At 48.9% G+C, this 20,962-nt stretch overlaps 1 protein-coding gene across 5 annotated transcripts in view; it reads right to left on the reverse strand.

Annotated features, from left to right (window-relative positions):
* LOC139051623 (uncharacterized) overlaps positions 1-20,962 on the reverse strand; it is a 36,197-nt gene that overhangs the window by 14,610 nt on the left and 625 nt on the right. For 3 of the 5 annotated variants that reach the window (XR_011509452.1, XM_070528566.1, XM_070528565.1), the window contains exons 2-4: positions 20,753-20,864; positions 20,508-20,621; positions 18,030-18,163 (exon numbers count right to left, since the gene is read on the reverse strand). Coding sequence is in view for 3 of the 5 variants with exons in the window: in XM_070528566.1 (XP_070384667.1) it covers positions 18,030-18,163; positions 20,508-20,621; positions 20,753-20,864 (360 nt within the window). In the remaining 2 variants the exon portion in view is untranslated. Of the gene's footprint in view, positions 1-14,812; positions 14,900-15,977; positions 16,098-18,029; positions 18,164-20,507; positions 20,622-20,752; positions 20,865-20,962 lie in introns of all 5 variants that reach the window. The other 2 variants (XR_011509453.1, XM_070528567.1) reach the window with 2 other exon arrangements.

Genomic DNA, 20,962 nt, shown 5'->3' on the forward strand with positions numbered 1-20,962 from the left:
AACCAAGAAGTGCATACGAGAGAAGCAGCTTGCTTATTAGGTCTCTATTTTGTCTCTAGGCCTGTCTGTGTGCGCTGGAAATACAAAACAATTGAGGAACAAAGCACACATATCGTAGCGTTTCTTCTGATTGGTTCAAAACAGAGCCGCATGCTCATTATAACTGCACTGCTTTAGGGAACTGATAAGCTTGTGTGCTTAAATCCTTACAATTGTGAGATTGACTTGTTTAGTTTGTCTAACGTTCACGAAAAGGTCCTTAGTGATATTCCTTGGGAATCTGTAGTAAAATATATCCAATCGTTTGAGGTTAGAAAGATAATGGTTGAACATGGTAGAACCTTAGACACCTGCGTCGCCGACCGATTTTCCGGACTCCAAAAATTCGGACATGCCCGATTATTCGGTCAGCTTCGCGGCACCACCACTCTCCCCATAGACCATAATGTATAACAACTGCCGAAAGTTCGGACACCTTGCAACCTCTCATCTGATTTTTCGGACACTCCTTGAGCCAACTCGGTCGAGAGCACCATGCACCGACTCTGACCGGTGCATAGTTTGACCCATAGAGTTTCTCACCATAACACCTAGAGGGAAATCTGGCGCCACCGTGTAGTATAGTGTCGCCCCCTGTCAGATCTATGTGTCATCGCCTATGTATGTTTTGTAGTTGTTTAGCTAGATGGCGCACCCCCCTTCTGTCATGCGACGAGCATTGGACAATCGGGAGGCGTCATCTGGCGTGTGAACTCTTTATAAGCAATAAACAGCCGCCGGTCGGTGGAGTCTTCGTTCCGGTTTTCAACGGGAGCAGTTCGCTCCGCGTCTCCTTTACTGCGCCGGCGTTAGCCGCGCGTTCGCTGGTCGGGGCCCCCCGCTTGCCTGCCGCTGCCGACACAACATCATTTGGCGACGAGGATGGGATTCCCGCAGCGGTTCCGACCGAAGCCCCGGGAAACCAACGAGCTTCGTGAGTGAAGCGTCCCTTCCGTGTCTGCACGGCTGGCAAACGTCGCCGACGCACATGGCGTCGCGAGGCTTCCGAGCCTAGGCCTACTCGCCCCCTTGCTCTTCCTTGCCTATTCCTGCAGCGAGCTCCGGCTTGCCTCCTGCACGCTACCCAGCATGGCATTTACGGCGAACGTTCCCGTTTTTCTTGAAGTGCCCGGCCCACCGTTAATTCCCTGGTACCGCTGGAAAAAAATTTTTCAGGCCCACCTCGAAGCGGCCGGCGGTGGCGACTGGACAGACGCACGACGAGCGTCTGCGCTCGTCAGCGCTCTCGGGCGTGAGGGACAACGGAATTACTTTGCAGCCGAGGAGCAGGAAGCAGCAAGGCAGTTAACCAGCGCAGCGTCAGCTTCAAGCGAAGCAGCAAAGCAGTCGACCGGCGCAGCGTCGACGTCAAGTGATGCGGTCCCGCCAGCGTCAGAGTTTCCGAGACTCTTGCAGCGGCTTGACCGGCTGTTCGCCGTGTCAACAAATGTCCTGGCGGAACGGCACGAATTCACCAGCCGAAAGCAGTTTGAAGGAGAAGGATTCCTGGAATTCGTGACCGCATTGAAGGAGAAGGCGGTACAGTGCAACTTCGGCACAAGCTATGACGAGCGCGTCCGAGACCAAATCGTACATGGGGTAGCGAACGTCAGCGTTCGCGAAAAGTTGCTGGCTCATGGCGAAACCCTGTCTCTGGACAAGGCAGAAGAAATTGGACGCTCGTCAGAAGCCTTGCATCGAGCGAACCGCGCGTTCGGCTCCGAAAATGTACGAAGAATCGAGGCATCGCAACTTGGCGTTCCGTCGACGAGCCAAGATGGCCGACGTAGTCCGGGAGGCCATGAAGATGGCCGACTTCTTCCGAGAGGACGCCAAGACGACGGACTTCTTCCGAGAGGCCGCCAAGAGGGCCGACATTTCGCACGGGGCTCCTCCGGGAACCGTGGTGCATGCGACCGGTGTGGCAGCACGAAACATACTGCAGCGGACAGGAATTGTCCAGCAAGGAACCGGCGGTGCAACGCCTGCCACACGTTGGGCCATTTTGCATCCGTATGCCGAAAAACCCGTATTGTTCAACACGTCTCTTCCGCAGAGACGCTGTCTTCAACTTCCGCAGGGCAGCCGACCGCGTCTGTCTTGACGGTAAGCGCTTTTGAAACTAAAGATTTGGAAGTTCCGGTCGTAGTTAACGGCGTCTCTATGCGACTGCCGGTGGATACGGGAGCGTCTGTCTCATTGATGACGGCTGAGGATTTTGGAAAGCACTTTGGTCGACAGCACAGACTGTCACAAACAACAGTGGACTTGAAAAATTTCTCCAAGCAACGCATCGACATTCAAGGCCTGTTTCAAGCCACTGTCCAGTTTTTTCAAAGGTCATGCTCCGTCACGTTCCACGTAACGACTACAGGAACATCACTGCTGGGTTTAGACGCCATCCAACGTTTGGGCATACAGATCGACGGTACGTCACTGACATGTCGTCTACCATCACTTCCTTCAGTACAGAGCCCCACAGGTGTGCCTCCGGGTTTTGATCACCTTTCCAGTGACGAGTTGGGTCTCGTCAACAACTTTGTGCACCAAATTCATCGGCAGCAAGATGCGAAACCAGTATCTTCAAGGTTGCGCCGACTACCCCTGGCTCTCCGTGACCAGGTCACAAATGAATTGCGACGTCTCGAGGACTGTGACGTCATCGAGCGCGTCGACGCTTCTGAGTGGGTGTCTCCACTGGGGGTGGTGCACAAGAAGGATGGAACCATGCGGCTCTGTGTAGATTCACGGGAACAGGACAGTCTTGTGTCTCAAGTTCAAGAAAGGGTCTTGCAGAAACAGTGGCAGACTAAACAGTACGTAGACAAACGTAGAGGTGCTCAGGCAACTCGTGTCAAGGTGGGAGACACCGTCAGAATTAAATTTAACAGCAAAGGAATTTTTAAGTACAGTAAACCTCGTAAAGTCAAGGCCCAGATAGGACCATCTACTTTTCTACTCAGTGACGGGAAGACGTGGCATGTGTCTAAGTTAACCCTAGTGATGAAGGATCCAGCAGGTAGTACATTGACCACAACTGATAGAGATTTTTTGTACTCGTATTCAAACCTCGATAGTCATTCCGATGACTCGTCTGTAGCAACATCGTCTTCTCGTAAGCATCAGCTAAGTAGTTCGTCTGACTGTATTACTTCCGAGTCTGCACAGTCAGCAGTCGTTTCTGATTCCGTGTGGGAATCGGTAGCCTCCCAGGACTTGTTGGGACGTCAAGAGGAGCTTCCTGGGCAACCCTCTCCAGCTTTGAGTGACAACCACATTCAGTTTTCCAACCAGGGGGAGGGAAATAGTGGGACGACTAGGTCTTTAAAGTCGACCCACACGCGTCGCAACCCCCAAAGTTCTTCTGAGGTACGCACGCGTCCTCATCGTGACAGAAAACGGCCTCCGTGGCTCGATGATTTTGTTTCTATAGTGTAGAGCGTATTGCCGTCTCAGGCAATTTACACGTTTCATTAACACAGGCATAAAATGTGTTCCTCGTTGCGGTGCAGTGAGTTTTGTGCCGTGTTCCTTGTTGAACTTTGTTTGAGTGACTGCCTGTGTTTTGGTGCCCAAGACTGGTGCGCGTGTATGTGAACTTGGGCGGGGACGGATCGAATTTGTTGTGGACTTAAGTGCGCGTCTTGTGTGCGCGTTTCACTGTATGTTTACTTTGTTTCCAGGGGGGGATGATGTAGTATAGTGTCGCCCCCTGTCAAATCTATGTGTCATCGCCTATGTATGTTTTGTAGTTGTTTAGCTAGATGGCGCACCCCCCTTCTGTCATGCGACGAGCATTGGACCAATCGGGAGGCGTCATCTGGCGTGTGAACTCTTTATAAGCAATAAACAGCCGCCGGTCGGCGGAGTCTTCGTTCCGGTTTTCAACGGGAGCAGTTCACTCCGCGTCTCCTTAACTGCGCCGGCGTTAGCCGCGCGTTCGCTGGTCGGGGCCCCCCGCTTGCCTGCCGCTGCCGACACAACACACCGTCTATGGGAGTTTCTTAAGGGGGCACCGTGCCGTCATGGGAATGATGGTATATGTGTCTGCGAGGCTTGTGTTGGCTGGTGTTGTAAGAGGCTTCGTCTAAAACGTGGATATGGCTACACAAATAACGCGGTCTCAAAGTAAAATCTCCATAAAATGTTTCCATTCACGCATTTTACATTTTTACTCACCCACGATGCACGACCAAGCGAAGAAAAGCAAGAACAGACGATGAACTGTTTCAAAGCGAGCGCGAACCTTGTCGTCTGTCTTCCTACTTTAGCGGCCCGCTGATACCTTTTACGTAACATAACATCGTACACACAATAAGAAGTTCTCATAGTTAAACAAAACATGTTTTTGAGTAATAATAAAACCAAAACTGCTTTTCAAGTGCTGTTTTAGTAGAAAATGAATCATTGTGACAGACGGAACGGTGCTTGCCAAGCGCGTCTTCAAGGTGTCCTGCCTCTCCGAGAACGATACCAATCCGAAGTCACAATATACCGGCATTCCCATGCATACCACAGCGCAGCAGCGCCAGATTTCCCTCTAGGTAATGTAGTGAGAAACTCTGTGGTTTGACTTGCTGAGCGCCATTTTGGTTTTGAACGGAGCTTCCTTTCTGCCCCACGAAGTGGCGCTACTGGAAATCCCCGCTCATCATCATCGTTTCTGCTTATTTAGATAGAGTGGCTCTGCAGCAGTTCTGGTTTCAGCTTAGTAAGCCATGTCAAGACAATCCAGCAGCTGATTTGTTTCTTCGCGCTGTAGGGGTTGAAGGACGGACTCCGGGATGAAAACCCAAACTTGGGAGGTTTTATTTTACATTATATACAGGGAGATGAGAGTCATGTAACAGTCGTACAGTCATTACGGGCCGGCAGCAACTCGGACGCTGCGGCCCGCGGCAAGAAGTTCGAGAGAGGTGAATCAGGGAATCAGGGAATGCTCCGGTCTCACTGGAAGGTTTCTTATAAACCCTTCGAGCACTGGAAGTCGCGTCATGTTCGACCAATGGGAGAGTCCGCTCAGATGACGCCACTTTCAGCCAATGGTAGGCGCCCGTGCGATGGTGTCATACCCGGTGAAGAGAGTCGCCGCTTGGGCCCCTTTGCTTGATCACTTGATCCCCCTGCGGTCTTGCCTCGCAGAGTGGCAATCCACTTCTTCTAAGATGGAAAAGGAGGGGGGCGCTCATGCTCCATTGTACAAGGGCCCACCTGCTCCCGGTGGCTCGGCTCCGCAGTGGTGGCAAATGCCTTCTTCAAAGGCGAAGGGGGACGATTGGGCTCTATTGTCCGAGGACCCCTTCTAATCCCGGCGGCGTACGACCTTGTTGGCACGCGAACTTGTTGGCTCGTGCGCTCCTCTGGAATGTGCTTTCCTGCTTCTGCATTCCTCAATTAGCTGTGCTGCGATTCGATGTGGTCTGGGGAACTCGAAGTAGCCTCAGGAAATGGCGCCATATCTAACAGCTCGTCCTCGCCCCGGTTGTTCTGAATGGCCGGTGAAGTCAATTCGCTGGCCATGAGGGACGCTGATAGAACCTGCAGGGTATTGGTGTCGAGCCTCGTTTGACGAACTTCGGGATCCTGGGCCCTGGAGAACATACGTCAAACAAACAAAACACAGCGCTGCCCCACGTGTAAGCGCAGGCTCTTCACCCCTGACTCGCCAGGCTATCACTGAGTCAAAATGAACCCTGATCTTTTATTTCCCCAATTTTGACAAAACAGTTCCAACCACCCTTCCAAACAGCTATCCATTTCTCCTCGAATGCCGACAAGACCAGAGTACTATTGTTGTTGCAAAACAAAAGGGTCGTTGATGATGCAAACAACAAATGAAAACAGCCGAACATAACTTAAGTGGCCTAACTACGCGAACAGCATGTTTCCAATCTATAGTAGTGGCGTACTTATCGCACGTATTGGTGCCACTGAACAATCTGGTCAAGCTCACAAGTGCGTAATCACAAGCGCGCTAGCCTTGTGGTCACTATCCAGAACGCATACTTGTGTCGTAGGCAAACTCTTCATTACGCTTACTCACGTTTCTTCCTTTAGTCCCTCTAGGACACGTGACATAAACGAACAATTAAACTTGCGGGACTTACACACTCCGCAGAACCCTTAAACGAATGCGTCTTTTAATAACTCGTTCCACGCGTACTTATAAGAGAAGTCAGAATACGGCTGCCCTCAACACACGAGCAACCCAGTCATAAATCTGCTTCCTTCCGTCCACACAGGACACGCGCTAATGGAACTAAGAACGCCTCTCAGTGCAACTCATGCACTCACTGAAAACTACGCGCTTAACCTTAGAAAATTCAAAAACATTTAAAAAGAAAGAAGGTTAAATAACACACACGCGCGTTACGATAGGCCTCTCAACGATAACCTTGACCTTTAGGTTACTCACACACACACAAAAAAAAGCCTATCTACTTATTAATGAGCATCTCGCGAGACTACATGTTTACACAAACGCGTCTTTCAAATCTCGGAGCTTTCTCAAACCAAAACATAAACAAAGCTCATACCTTACACATTGAAAGAAACTCTAGTCTCAAATCGCGAAATTTTCCAATGCTCAAAAATAAAACAAAATAACACGTTTTACTTCTACGGACGCTCTTGGCCTCCCTTTCCAAACGCTTATGTCTGACTCATACTCTGAGCCGTCCTCGAGGTGGTCGCGGCTTGAAAACTACTCTGGCTGCCGAGAGACAACAAAAATGCTGACTCACTATCAGCTCCCCCAAGACGTTACGGTCTCCTGCCAATTTGCGTCTTGGCGCCCCGCTTTCAACACGAACTCGATTGACCGCGTCGCTACTCCCCACCTGGTCTCGTCCTGCCACCTTGCGTTTCTTCGAACTGCACGCTGAGCTATGAAAAGAACTACGGAACGACGAGGAGTTTAACAGCCTCGTGCCCTTTGTCCGCGTCCGTGCAGAACATGCTTTGCGGTCCCCCTTGGACCGGTGGTTCGAACGTTTAGGATGCGTCAACATTGTCAGTGACGACCGCACCTTTCTTCTCCTCGCGCCCTGCCCATTTGGGGTTCTCGCCATCTTTGGCGGCGCTACATTAGTTACCGTTTTTCGGTCTTTACTGCACTTCCTTTTACGGCGCTTTCTCTTTGCACTCCCTTTCATGTCGCCTCGTGCCTCGTGCTGGCCGGTACACATTTCGTCGGCCCGGATCGGTCTCTTACCCGCACAGTCTGAGTGATTCTCACTTAAATCAACACTCTCTCTGCCTCGACTGGCGGACAGCTCAACCGACTCTGGCACAATGCAGCAGGCTTTACTCGAGTTAGACAACTCGCACCCTTGCGAACTGCCCTCTACTACATTGCCCAGCTCACGCTGTGCATCGGCACACAGCCCGTCGGTATCGATCGCTGTCTCACGCGCACAGTCCGAATGATTCCTAATTAAATCATCCATCTCTAGGCTACCTAGACTGGCGGAGAGCCGCACCGATCCCTGAACAATGCAGTTGTTCTCTCGTGGACTACGGAGCTCGCCATCCCGAGAACTACTCTCAACTGCATCGTCCAGTTCGCACCTCACTTCTGCACGCAGATCTGGCTCTACATGGGTGCTCGCGTCTGTCGGGTCAGCAGTACCCGTTTCTTCGCTAGCAACCTCGCTAACATTACCAGTGACGCACACACGCGGTAACTGTGCCAATTTGTTCGCAGCTGGCCTAGCTGTCTCTACAGTCATCTGTTGGCACAGCACCTCGTCGCTCTCCTTGCGGCCTTTAACGGCCTCTGCTGCCACTAAGGCATCGTTAGCAGCTAGCCTTTTCCCTTCACTTATGAATCTGCAGCTAATCTCACAGGCACTACTCTTTTCATCGGCTTTTGGCGAGAATCCGCTCGATGCTGTCTCATTCTTTCGCTCTGTACTTCCTACAGAATTCTCAGACAGCCGTTGTCTCTGTGCCAATAACTGATCACAATACTGTATCTCTTTGATCAGTGCTGCCTTCTCTCTCTCATACTTTTGCTCACGCTCATGCTTACGTTCCTGATACTTACTTTCGCGTTTATTCTCACGTTCGTGACACTCACACCTAAGAGTAAGTTCTTGAAGCTCCTGCTTCCGTTGATTCTCGCGTTCTTCACGCTTACGCTCACTCCTAAGTTCACGACGCTCCCGCAAACGTACGCGACGCACACGCTCCCGTGGCTCCTGTATCACCTCCCAAGCAAGCTCAATGCTTTTGTCATCATTGCCACTATCTTGAATCGCCTTTATGATAGCTGGCGTTTCCATCTGTTCGTCCGCCTCAACTCCCAAATCGTCGCACACCAACAACAAGTCTAACCTCGTCAACCTTCTAAGATCCATGGCAGCTGCCCCGACAGGTGGTTAAAACTGTTTTCCTTAATTAATTTGTGCAAACACACAATGCAACAAACTCCCGATTCCCAGAACTATCAAAATGAACACACAACATTTGAGTCTGGCGAATCATAAGGAAAAAAACCACGCGCTCACTTACGGCTGCAGCACTCTGCCATCCGGTTCATTTGTCCGCTGTTCCCGGTTCCTCCGGACTCCCTGGGTCGAAGGCTCGCTCCTTCTTCGCTACTCCCAGTTTCTTCGGACCTCTTTCGACGAAGGCTCTCTCTTCTTCGCTCTTCCCGGTTCCTTAGTATCTCTCTCGACGAAGGTTGATCCGTAGCGCTGCCACCAGCTGATGCATTCGGAGGCGATCCTACCGCTGCCAACCAGATGTAGGGGTTGACGGACGGACTTCGGGATGAAAACCCAAACTTGGGAGGGATTTATTCTACATTATATACAGGGAGATGAGAGTCATGTAACAGTCGTACAGTCATTACGGGCCGGCAGCAACTCGGACGCTGCGGCCCGCGGCAAGAAGTTCGAGAGAGGTGAATCAGGGAATGCTCTGGTCTCACTGGAAGGTTTCTTATAAACCCTTCGAGCACTGGAAGTCGCGTCATGTTCGACCAATGGGAGAGTCCGCTCAGATGACGCCACTTTCAGCCAACGGTAGGCGCCCGTGCGATGGTGTCATACCCGGTGAAGAGAGTCGCCGCTTGGGCCCCTTTGCTTGATCACTTGATCCCCCTGCGGTCTTGCCTCGCAGAGTGGCAATCCACTTCTTCTAAGGTGGAGAAGGAGGGGGGGCGCTCATGCTCCATTGTACAAGGGCCAACCTGCTCCCGGTGGCTCGGCTCCGCAGTGGTGGCAAATGCCTTCTTCAAAGGCGAAGGGGGACGATTGGGCTCTATTGTCCGAGGACCCCTTCTAATCCCGGCGGCGTACGACCTTGTTGGCACGCGAACTTGTTGGCTCGTGCGCTCCTCTGGAATGTGCTTTCCTGCTTCTGCATTCCTCAATTAGCTGTGCTGCGATTCGATGTGGTCTGGGGAACTCGAAGTAGCCTCAGGAAACGGCGCCATATCTAACAGCGCAAGATTCTCCGAGCAGGCCGCGTTTTTCGTTTGTGCGACTGGTGTCGGCACGGTGGTGTTTGCTTTGTGTGCTATGTCGAGGTTTCGGTGATCCAACGCGGCATACGTAAACATCACATCAAGGGTCTAATGGCGCCGACAGTGCCCGCGCAGACTGCGCTGGGGAATGCCAGCAAGCGGGTGCCAGGAGTCCTAAGACTTGTCGCCTTCCGATGTGCTCCCTACTGACGCGGAAAATGTTCTGCCGAGACCTGCGCAGTGGTAGCATTGCGATTCCGGACACCGTCTCATTTGACAGTTTCATAGGTGCTGACACTGCTGTATTGACATGTGCAGAACTTGACGACGGCAAGATAATTCATCAGGTTTCTGCTGCACCGCCAGACGATGACTCTGAGTCGGAAGATGACGCGCCATGTGCTGCGCTGCCGTGGCATGCGGAGCGTGTACAAGCAGTGACTGTGCTTTCAGCCGCTAATAGTGACCGTACGACCCTTTCCGAGATTCAGGCTTATCTGATTGCGATTAAACGGAACAGCGTGCAACGGCGCATTCACGATTTCTTCCAAGCCTACTGCCAAGCCCGAATAAGTGTGTGGAAATAAAGGATTTAATTTTTTTTTTCTTAATCTGCTTTTTCGGACACCTGTTCATTCGGACATTTTCGCAGTCCCCGTGAGGTTCGAATAAACGGTCGGCGACTGTACTATCGGCCAAAAAAGTAAACGGACCACGGCTTAGGTGGCCGGAGCGGCTGCGGGGCCACACCGGGGCGCTGCTATCTCGCTCTGCGCGCTGACGGCGAGAGTGCTCCGGGTGACGCCACTTCGCCCTCACTCTCACGGGGGGTCTCATCACGCTTGATAAATTTCTAGTGCGCCGTTCGGTTGCTCTGCTGCTGACGGTCGCGACGAAGGGGACAGTGCATTGCCAGTAATCCAGCACATGACGCTGTCGTACAGTAGCGGGTGGCCGCAGGGCATCCAACCGCGGCACTGAGAAGGAACGAAGACCCGTTCTGATTGTTGTTTTGCTTATATTCACCTTGTCTTTCATATTAGCGCATGTCGCCGGCATTAACCACTGCTCGATTTTATGCAACATCGCGCAAGTAGCCGCAACGGCGGCTACGGCAACGCACCCTCTTTCACGGCGCCGTGATACGAGTGTTGGAAGCGCTGCACACACGCACGGACATCCGAAGTTATAGCGGCGGCGCTCTCGATGCCAAGGTGACTAAGCCAAGTAATCGCGGTCGGCGGCAACTTTTCGTCGCACTGAGGACCCCTTCAAGCCATGGAATGCTTCCGTGAATAAACTTTCACGACTGACTAATTTTTCCGATTCGTCGTCACAATTATCTCTTCCTGGCCGTACTTTTGTAATGTTTCATAATGGCCTATGCATTGTAGTAGCTAATTGAAGCAGTTTTCAGAGGAGTCGCTGATATAAAAAATTGGAGGACGCTTAAGCTTCGCCTTCAAGAGTGGGACGCGACAGCGTTCCCGTCGACCCGCCAAGGGGTATAAGACAATGCGCTACGGCACAGCGATCACTTACGATGCGCCCCGCATCGGACTTAGCGCCCACCTATCACGCGGTGAGCGTCGAGCAACGCAGCGTTAGGCGCGGCAACGAAACGTGCGCCTGAGCGAACGGAACGAACCAAAGAACTCGGTGTCTCGGAGGGGAAACGATCTACGCCAGCCAAACGTCGCGATCGGCACGGGCAGAGAGATAGATAGTAATCTAAAGAAAGGACCGGGAGCACGGCGAAGCGTCGTCAGGGGAGAGGGAGTCCTGCGACGCGCCTGGCAGCGGTCCCAATGCGCGCGCGGCGCGCCTCCTGTCGGGGCAGCGCCGTACATTGAGAGGAGGGGGTCTTCTGTGTTTACCGCAAGATGGCTCTGCGTGTGCGGAAAGCGCAGAAGAAATGCAGCGGAAACGCACTTCGCAACTCGTGTAATTGTGACTTCTGTACGTTACATGTTCATAATTACCGATATACACCGCAGTATAACTTGCCACGGCTCGTTTCGAAGGCAACACCGCATTCACTAGAGGCGCGTTTGCACCGCTTGGAAGCATCGAACTCGTGGCTGAGTGGTAGCGTCTCCGTCTCACACTCCGGAGACCCTGGTTCGATTCCCACCGGGCCAATCTTGGAAGTTGCTTTTTATTTATGAAGCGCCTGCCGTGATTTATCGCTCACGGTCAACGCCGCAAACGCCGACGCCGATACCGACGCCGACACCCGACGCCGACGACACCGGCTTTTCTGCGACACGAGCTCCTTAACGCTATCGCGTTAATATTCAACGCACTGCTGGAGACAATGCCGGAAAAGTAATCTCGACAGAAAAGCCGTGCCCTCAGTAAAGCTTGGCACCTGGAACTTATCACACCGGCGTGAAAGAGCGCGCATCACCGTAGCCGCCGTTGTGGCTACTTGCGTTATGTTGCCTAAAATCGAGCAGCGGTGGACATCGGCGACATGCACTAATATGAAGGATAAGGTGAAAATAAGCAAAACAACCATCAGAACGGGTTTTCGTTCCTTCTCAATGCCGCGGTTTAATACCCGGCGGCCGTCCGTTACTGTGCGACAGTGCCATGTGCTGGATTACTGGCGATGCACGGTCCCCTCGTCACTACCGTATGCACCAGAGTAACTGAATGGCCCACTCGAAATTTATCAAGCGTGATAAGGCCCCGCGTGAGAGTGAGGGCGAAGTCTGGCGGCACTCGGGGCACTCTCGCTGTCAGTGCGTGCAGCTAAAGCCCCTCAATTTTTCAAAAGTAGCGCCATTCTTAGATCTTCCCGACACCCCACTCACCCTGGCGCGTCCTCCTCGATGCCTCCTGTCGCCCCAGCCTCCTCCGCTCCCCCATTGGCCAATCGGTGTCACGTGGAAGCAAGCGCCGCGCTTTTCTATATTTTTTTCTTTCCAGCGCGCGCCGACCTCCATTGTTGGGCCTGCGCGACGAAAGTACGGCAGGCGGACTGACGCAGTGCGTTAGCGTAATAGAATGTGTAGGGCCGAGAACTTAATTGCGATGCCATGCTGCTGCGCCTTCGGTTGCCGCAACAGACACAGCGAGGGCAAAAAGCTTTTTGCTTTGCCATCCGGCGGGCACAGTGCAAAAAAGTGTGGATTCGCAGGATCGGGCGGGCTGACTTCGAGGAAGTGGCATTGAACGCACGGCTACTCACAACCTCTTATTTCGAGCCTAGTTCCCGCGCTTCGAAAAAGTGTGTGCGCATGCTCTGCGTGGAAAAAAGTCAAACAAAAAAGTCAAACAAAAAGTCAAAAAAGTCAAGTCAAAAAGTCAAAAGTCAAAAAAAAAGTCAAACAACGCGCTTAAAAGCGCGTTGTTTGACTTTTTTTTTTCTCGAATGTGCTGTCTTTGTTTCATGTAGTTTCGTCTTGCGGTGAAATGCACGCATCTGCAGCTGGCCTGTGACATAAAAGCGACTTTATTCAGGGTGTGTTTTGAGCTCCACCAGACGTTAACACATTCTCGATGCTTTTGCAAGGCTCAATATGACTTACGATGCAGTCTTTCAGCTTTGAATGTACGCCCGCATGTATCGATTTGGTTTGTGGTGATTAACGTTTTTAACGTTCCGAATCGACTAAAGCTAGGATGCATGTCGTAGTGGATGGCTCCGGATAACATTATCTAGCTCGCCTGGGGATGTTTAACGTGCACTTTGATCGTAGAGTCGTACGTGGGCCGGTAAATTCCTTGTTGGCGTTTCATAATACTCGCGCGGGCGCGCTAGCACTGCTTTAGAAGTTGGCGCCTCGGCACGATTTTCAATAAATTTTATTTACTAGTTTGTCATTCCTTTAAAACATTTGTCATTATATCGTATTATTGACGGCGCCTCCAGGGCACCCAAGCGGCAACGGGAACACCAAAGCTAGAACCAGGGCTGGATGGGGCCCGCCGAAGCCTGTGCATGCCAAGGGGATATAATATTGCGGACAGTCAATTGTGTATGCGAACACTCCCTGCGACGCCTGCATTATTGTAATGTCACGTGCTCTTCAGAGGCCTCCGTTAGCCATTACATGTGCCCTCCTGGAGCAGTACTTGTAAAAAAAAAAAGAAAACAATATATCGTCACGATTACCAAAGCACCCCGCAATGGAAAAAACGGCCCTGTTACCAGGCATTGCTGACCGCACACAGCCATTCCGGCTGTGTGCGGTCAGCAATCTCTTACGCGCCGGCCGAACAAAATTATCCTACAGGTACGTAAATGAACCTACGAAACCACGTACACATACTTTCACGCTGTCAACACCTGAAACTTTGCTAATTACGCGCGTGTTTAAGTACACCGCGTGCATGCGTCGTGTTTCATCAACACGAACTCTCAACGTGCGCGCACTTTATGCCTTAAATACGCCTTGAATAATGGTCCTTTTCTCTTTCTTCTGCAATTCGAACACGAAATTCTAAAGGCCAGTTACCGACTGACGAAAAAATATCTCGATTGAAAAAACTGCTCCGCAGGTCTCGAAGGAACTTTTCTGCGGATTTCCTCCCCTAGCGTGTTAGCCGTCGTCTGCTACGGCAGGCCCACCACCGGCGGCGCCACCATCGAGGCCGCGCCGAGCGGAGGAGGAGGGAAGTGAATGGCGCTACTTTGGGAGATTGAGGGGCTTTACGCGCAGCACGATAGCAGCATCCCGGTGTTGTCCCGCAGCTGCTCCGGCCACCTAAGCCGTGGTCCGTTTACTTTTTTGGCCGATAGTACACCCAATTGAAAGAATGACATCACAAGTAACCGGTAATAACACCACCTTTCCTGCGTGTTGAAAATTGAGTCTTATCAATAATGTATAACCTTTAGCCTGACAGTTCCACTGGTTTTACAGTAGAAATATTTGCCTGAATAACAGTGCTTCTATTATCAGGCATCAGCTGCATCATAATGTTAAAAGAGTGAAAAATCTGATGTGGTTGTGTGGCCCAAAGATACTTAGATTATTATAGCTCAATTACATTTGAAAACTACTGGGAAAACAAGGTGAATGCGGGAGATGGAAATTCAAGATGATGAGAAACCCAAGAACAAGGTGAAAGCCGGAGCCAACGTTTCAATAAGTGGACTTGTCTTTTTCAAGGCGACATATGCTCTCTTTGGCACAGTATATATAGGTGCGTTTCTTCTAAAGGGGAGAGAGGGTAAGGCGGGTTGGCGAGGCAACTACTGAAGGTGTGTTAGCGGCGAGGGTGTAGAATTCAGGAGAAAGTTGTGCTCTCAATGTCGGTGGAAGAAGCAACATGTGTGAGCCAACTGACCTGTCACTGCAGGTTCCATTTTTCGTGGAAGAGGCCTGGACAACAAGGGTGGGTGGGATACTATCTGCTTCACTGGAGGCCAGTGAACTATCGTTTCGGTGAAAGAGAGAATAAAATTAGCGGCACAAAATGTAGCTCTTGGAAGAAAAAAAGTTATGAATACATAAATGAGCGAGTGAGGGCAATAAATATAAGCAAAAGGGTGGAGGGGAGGCTGGAATACTGTTGACAACCAAAAAAAGAAATATCTACGTACACGTATATTGAAAAAGGGGGGAGGGGGATACAGGGCAACTCAGTAATAAATAAGTGCTGTTGCCCACATACTTTAAAATTTAGCACAGCGAATAAATTCTAAATTTCCCTTTCAAACATTTATGCCAATCGGTTGCAATGTCTTGAATTTATGGATGAGGTATGATTCTCTATTTTCTGTCTCAAGCAAAATGGAAATTTGACTGCAGGATATAGAGATTATGTTCATCAGTTACGACCTGGTTGGTTGAAATGTTCGGCGACGCCTTTGGCAAGCTTTTTAGCTGTGTCCATGCAACGTCTGTTTAACTTGACGTTCTTTGATTGTCCCGTTTTACTGATATATGCTTTCTTACAGAAGGATCACTCAAGCATATTATATCGGAACTACTGCAAGTAGAGCTAGTTTTCACTTTGTGTACGTAGCCATTTGCGGTGCTTTTAATTTTAAGGTTACTTTGAAGATGCCTGCAGTATTTGCAACTGAAGCGAGAGCATGCTTTTATTACGGGGGAATGATGTTGGCTGACTTTTGCATGCACTAACATGTCTTTAAAATTTCTGTTGGGGCGATAGGTCACTCTTGGTATCACCGGGAACACTTTTCTCAGACACTCGTTACTTGATAATATTGGGTGCTATTTTTGTAGGATGTTGTTTATGTTCGGGAGTGTATTAGAATATTTTGTTATAAAAGCTGGTGGGTTCTCTGATTCTGATGTAGGCTGTTTCTTAGGTGATTCCGGCTGCCTGTTCAATCTTGGTGCGACGTCCTAAGTACTGTCGAGAGGAATGTGTGGACAGTTTCTTTCTGATAGCGTTGCTTTAAAGTCATTTAGATGGTGGATATAATCGTCTTCGCTTAATATTGTTCTTGGTTTTGCTTGTCCGCCAAAAATTTCTCACTTACAGTGTCATGGATGATGACTGGTGTAGTCCAAATACTGCTGGCTATCCGTAGGCTTCCGGTAGTGTTGTTCTCAGTTTTCCATTTTCTATGTAGACCATCGTGTCGAAGGAGTTGATTTGACTAGGAGAGTGGTGAACTGTAAATTTATGCTCGGGTGAAAGTGGTTGAAATGGCTAATTAGGTTGGTTAGCGCACTTATGCCATGTTCCCATATTATAAATATGTCGTCAATGTAACGCAGATAGGTGTGGGGTTTTAAAGGGTATGATTTTATATGAGGTTTGCTTCAAGCTGCCGCATGAAAATGTTGGCATACGTGGGAGCGAATGGTGTTCCCATGCTTGTGCCGAAAGTTTGCAGGTAGTGAGTAGAAACGAATTAGAAATAGTTTAGCGTGAGAACTAACCTAAGGAGTGACAGGTAAACTTCAGGAGCGTGCCCTTGAGGACTGACCGTGAGGGACTTTGATACGGCTTCAATTCCTTCACTCATGGGTATGTTAGTGTAAAGGGCAGAAACATCTAAAGTTACTAGAATAGCGCTGTCTGAGTATTTGGTTGGCGTTAATGCCGTCGATAATTCGAAGGAAGTGAGGCGTCTTGAACAAAACATAAGAGGGTGGGCGGGATGTTTGACAAGTGGTGATTTAAGAATTTAGATAGTGACTCGGTGGGTGTGTTGTTATTAGACACTATAGGCCGTACTGGGATTTCTGCTGCGAATATTTCTTCTACAGGAACATGATGTATTTTAGGAAGAAGACAAAAGCGGCCTGCTTTTTTATTCTTGGGCATCATAAAGCTATATTCAGACTGGGTGATCACTTCCTGGGACAGGCGCTCCGCTATTGTACTTAGCACAAGGTTGCTGTAAACCGAAGTCGGGCCAGAGTCAAGTTTTGTGTAATGGGCATGGTCGCGCAGTTTGAAGGCCTCATTTTTGTACTTTTCTATAGGCCAGATTACAATACTGCCACCTTTGTCTGCAGGTTTTATTACAATATCCATTCTTTCCGCAAATTCTTTAAGAATTTGGTGTTGAGCGGGGGACAAATTTATGCTCTAGCGGCAACGCCGCGTTGACTCCAGAATTTCCTTTGATATTAGCTTTATGCACAACTCGAAGTAAGGGCACTGTTCGACTTCCGGTGTCCACGTGCTAGGTGGCCTAAGAGTCTTTATCCTGTTTTCCTATGTCTGGCCTATCGAAAAAGAATCCCTTGATGCGCATGCACCTTGAAAACTGTTACATCCTTGTGGAGTTCACACTCATTTACTGCGTTGTTCGCGAGACAAAATGTCAGACCACGTTTGAGGAGATCAACTTCATCGGGATTTCAACTCTGTGATATGTCTACTACATTGCTGCAGTGCTTTGGATGCTCGCTCGTAGCACTATCGGTGGAGCTATGTGCTGTAGAAGTCATAGCAGTCTTCTTGGGTGGATCTGTGGTACCAATACCTTTGTGTTAGTTTTTCTCTAGTAGGTTTTCCTCCCTAGTTTCTACGAATTGTTCAACTCCTCTTTTTTTCAGTTCAGGTTAATTTATGCTGTCAAGCTGATTAGTAATTATCATAAGTTGTTCCCGGCAGTGTTCGAGAATATAAATTAAAGAGAGCTACGCATATTCTAAGAAAGCATTCCACTCCAATAATAGTCTGAAGGGAAATAACCTTAATTCTAAGGTCTTCTGGGATTTTCCTGTGTTTAATACATCTAGAGTAAGTTTTTAGGTGAAATCTGTAATTTGTTTGTTTGGCAGCGAGTTTGCGGGAGTGGAGGAAAGGACGAGATTTGTTATTGCGTGTGCTATATATTTGGAAACTCCTGTAAAACGTAACTACAGGCTGCACGTTGTGGTGTACATTGAAGGTACAGCCACATACAACTTTAAAAAGAAAGCAAGGATAATCAATCTTTCATTTATGCAGCAGAAATCAAAGAATGACCACTAACCGACCGCCTACTGCCAACATTACACCCCAACAACTGACTAAACCTTGTGCACATGTGACTTGCATACAATGCATGCATGTTAACACCGGCTCTTACCTCATGTACTGGTATGAGTTGGCTGAGGTCATCTATGAAGTAGGACACCACAAGGGGTATAAGACCGACCGATGCAGCATCCTTGTCACCCAAACTGGTCTCTGCTTGCGTTATCTTCAAGCTCCACTCCAGCACTGCGTCACCCCCGTGTTTGAGCACAAGAACAATGTAAGCAGCAGCACTACATCTCTGGGTATGTTACTCAGCCTTCCATCCATTCGAAGTCTTAAAAAAGTCTTGAAAGTTTTAAAAAAAAGAGATGCAGAGAATAAAATGCGATTATGTACCCATATATTTCTTACATATGGAAGAATAAAGAGCTGGGCACATTGGTACATCATAGAAATACTTGTAGAGGCATACGCCTCTTATATTTCTTAATCATTTAGCACATTTGTGTTGTCTGCATCAACACATAATTTTGCTGCATCGTGTTCAATCCATGGTTGCAAGTTTAGTTGCAAGTCAGCACCTGGTGCATATTTTCATTTCCTACAAATACCCAAACAGTCCAGTCCTGCTATCCTCGACCAATTCACAAGCTAGAGGGCAGGTTTGCAGACTGCGGGTATACATAACCTACATTCTTGCATCATCCAGACCTAAGCGGCTTTCTCTATGCCCTACAGCTTCTAAACTCTGTATGCTTCAGCATGCTTTAACTGCGCTGCATAAACATAGATATATACGTGGTTTTGCATACACTAATTCAAGGGGCAATTTTCACCCTACAACTTTATCTGCCTTATTTTACATGCTTCTTTCGTTTCAAGTATGCATATGTGCAAAAAATTTCGAATTGATATACGTTACAGAAAACCTGAAATTCTTTAGCTTATATGTGCTTCAGCTCTTCTGTCTGGATCTAGCTGATGTTAAAGAACCCCAGGTGGTCAAAATTAATGCGGAGCCCTTCACTACAGTGTGCCTCATAATCAGAACTGGTTTTGGCACGTAAAACTACAGAATCAATCAATCAGTCTTGCTGAAGTACACATAAATTAACTCCTTTGCCTGCTGTGAAATATTGTCACCATGTCCAAAGAACGAGGCAAATTCCTCTTTGCTGCTATTTTGTCCATAAAGGTACTCTGAGCTGCTTCCAGCTAAAGCTAAAAGCTCGCCCCAGCTTCAGATGCAGTTGCTTCAAATGCTGTTCACAACAAGATATGGACAGTAAGAGTACTATTGTAGTCGACATTGCTGAAGTCTACTGCAGAGCTATTTTACAGCAGTTATGGCCAGTCACTGCCCCACAAACAGCCTTGACAGGATGCCTCTGCACTACTTCAAAATACCCCTGCTTGAAACCACAAAGGTTACTGTGGGTACTGCTAGTGTGAAGCAAACACAGGAAGAGAGGCTGAAAGGCAATTGCCCTTCTGCTGGAACCGGAAAAAAAAAAAAATTTAATTATGGGGTTTTACGTGCCAAAACCACTTTCTGATTATGAGGCACGCCGTAGTGGAGGACTCCGGAAATTTTGACCACCTGGGGTTCTTCAATGTGCGCCTAAATCTAAGTACACAGGTGTTTTCGCATTTCGCCCCCATCGAAATGCGGCCGCCGTGGCCGGGATTCGATCCCGCGACCTCGTGCTCAGCAGCCCAACACCATAGCCACTGAGCAACCACGGCGGGTTGCTGGAACCGATGGTGACATGTTTCTACCTACTTGCTCACTCAGCTCGTCACTTCCACTTTGCTCCTGGAACTCACATGGGCATAGCTGTTAAGAATTGTGTATTCTCAAGCTCAGACCAGACCAATCACAGAAGAATGGTGAAATCACTCACTGCCAACTTCCTCAATTTTTCAATGTACTTTTGTTCAATTTAGGCAACCATTTCAGTTTCTGTCTTCTGCTGCTTATACTACTATAGTTACACAATATGATTAAAAGTCCCCTAGTAGCTCAATGAAACATATACCTTTGGAAATGGTCGAGAAGATGTTCCTTCTTAAACAGTAATGGCCACATCTCCTTAATTTCCTTGGTTGAGTGTACTGGCTCTGAAGAATTTATAAAGGCTCTGATCAAAGGGTGGCATTGTCCCATTGCCTTCCTCTGGAGGGGGATGTCCTCTTCACATGGTGCTTTCGATGCTTGCTCAGCCAAAACTTTTTTTGATGATTCTAGCTCATCAGGCGTTAATGTGACAGGCTGCCAATCAATGCAGTCACACAAAGAATTCGAGGTTTGTTTTTTTGTCTTTGTGCTACCAGAGGGTGCCTCTGCGAGACGCTTACAGCCTCTGCAGGTGTTCTCAATTCTTGTTTCAGTCTTGTAGGCTAGGCCCACTGAGGAAACTGAGTTTGAGCTGGAATTAGGGTCACCAAGTAAATGTGGGAATTTGCCGACCAGCATAGTTTGCGATGTTCCTGATTTCTTTCGCAGAAGGTCGGTCCTTCACTTTTCGGCATGCAGCTGCTATCATTCTCACTACTTCCTGTTTTTCTGGTGGTCGAAGATATGCACCTTTGTCTAAGGTATCCGGCACATCCTGGCCAAGGTTTTTGCAAGAGAGCTCTACCTTAGAAACGAAAGATGGTGCCAGGTCTCTGCTGCTCGATGACCTGACTTCATCGTCGCCTGAAAAGCATGAACTTCAACTTAGACCACAACAGCACCACAACATCACCATAACATCTGGTATACAAAGTGTACCTGAAATTAGCATGTGTGCCTTTTCAGTAAAAGTAGCGATATTTGAATCGACTTGCCTGAAATCCATTCACCATTGCACACAATGAATGTATGAGTGCCACTCTCAACGGATTCAGCCAAGCAGCTGAAAGCCTCTTCATCAACCTCTGTTCCATCAAGTAGATAGACCTGCAAGCAGCATAGAGTATTTATTACCTTGTACACAGAAATGAAATGCACACAATTTTCAGGCTTTGCCACAAGTGATTTCTAGCTACATTCAGAAA

Source organism: Dermacentor albipictus, unplaced genomic scaffold (genome assembly GCF_038994185.2).
Source record: "Dermacentor albipictus isolate Rhodes 1998 colony unplaced genomic scaffold, USDA_Dalb.pri_finalv2 scaffold_13, whole genome shotgun sequence".
In the NCBI taxonomy this organism is placed as follows: Eukaryota; Metazoa; Arthropoda; class Arachnida; order Ixodida; family Ixodidae; genus Dermacentor; species Dermacentor albipictus.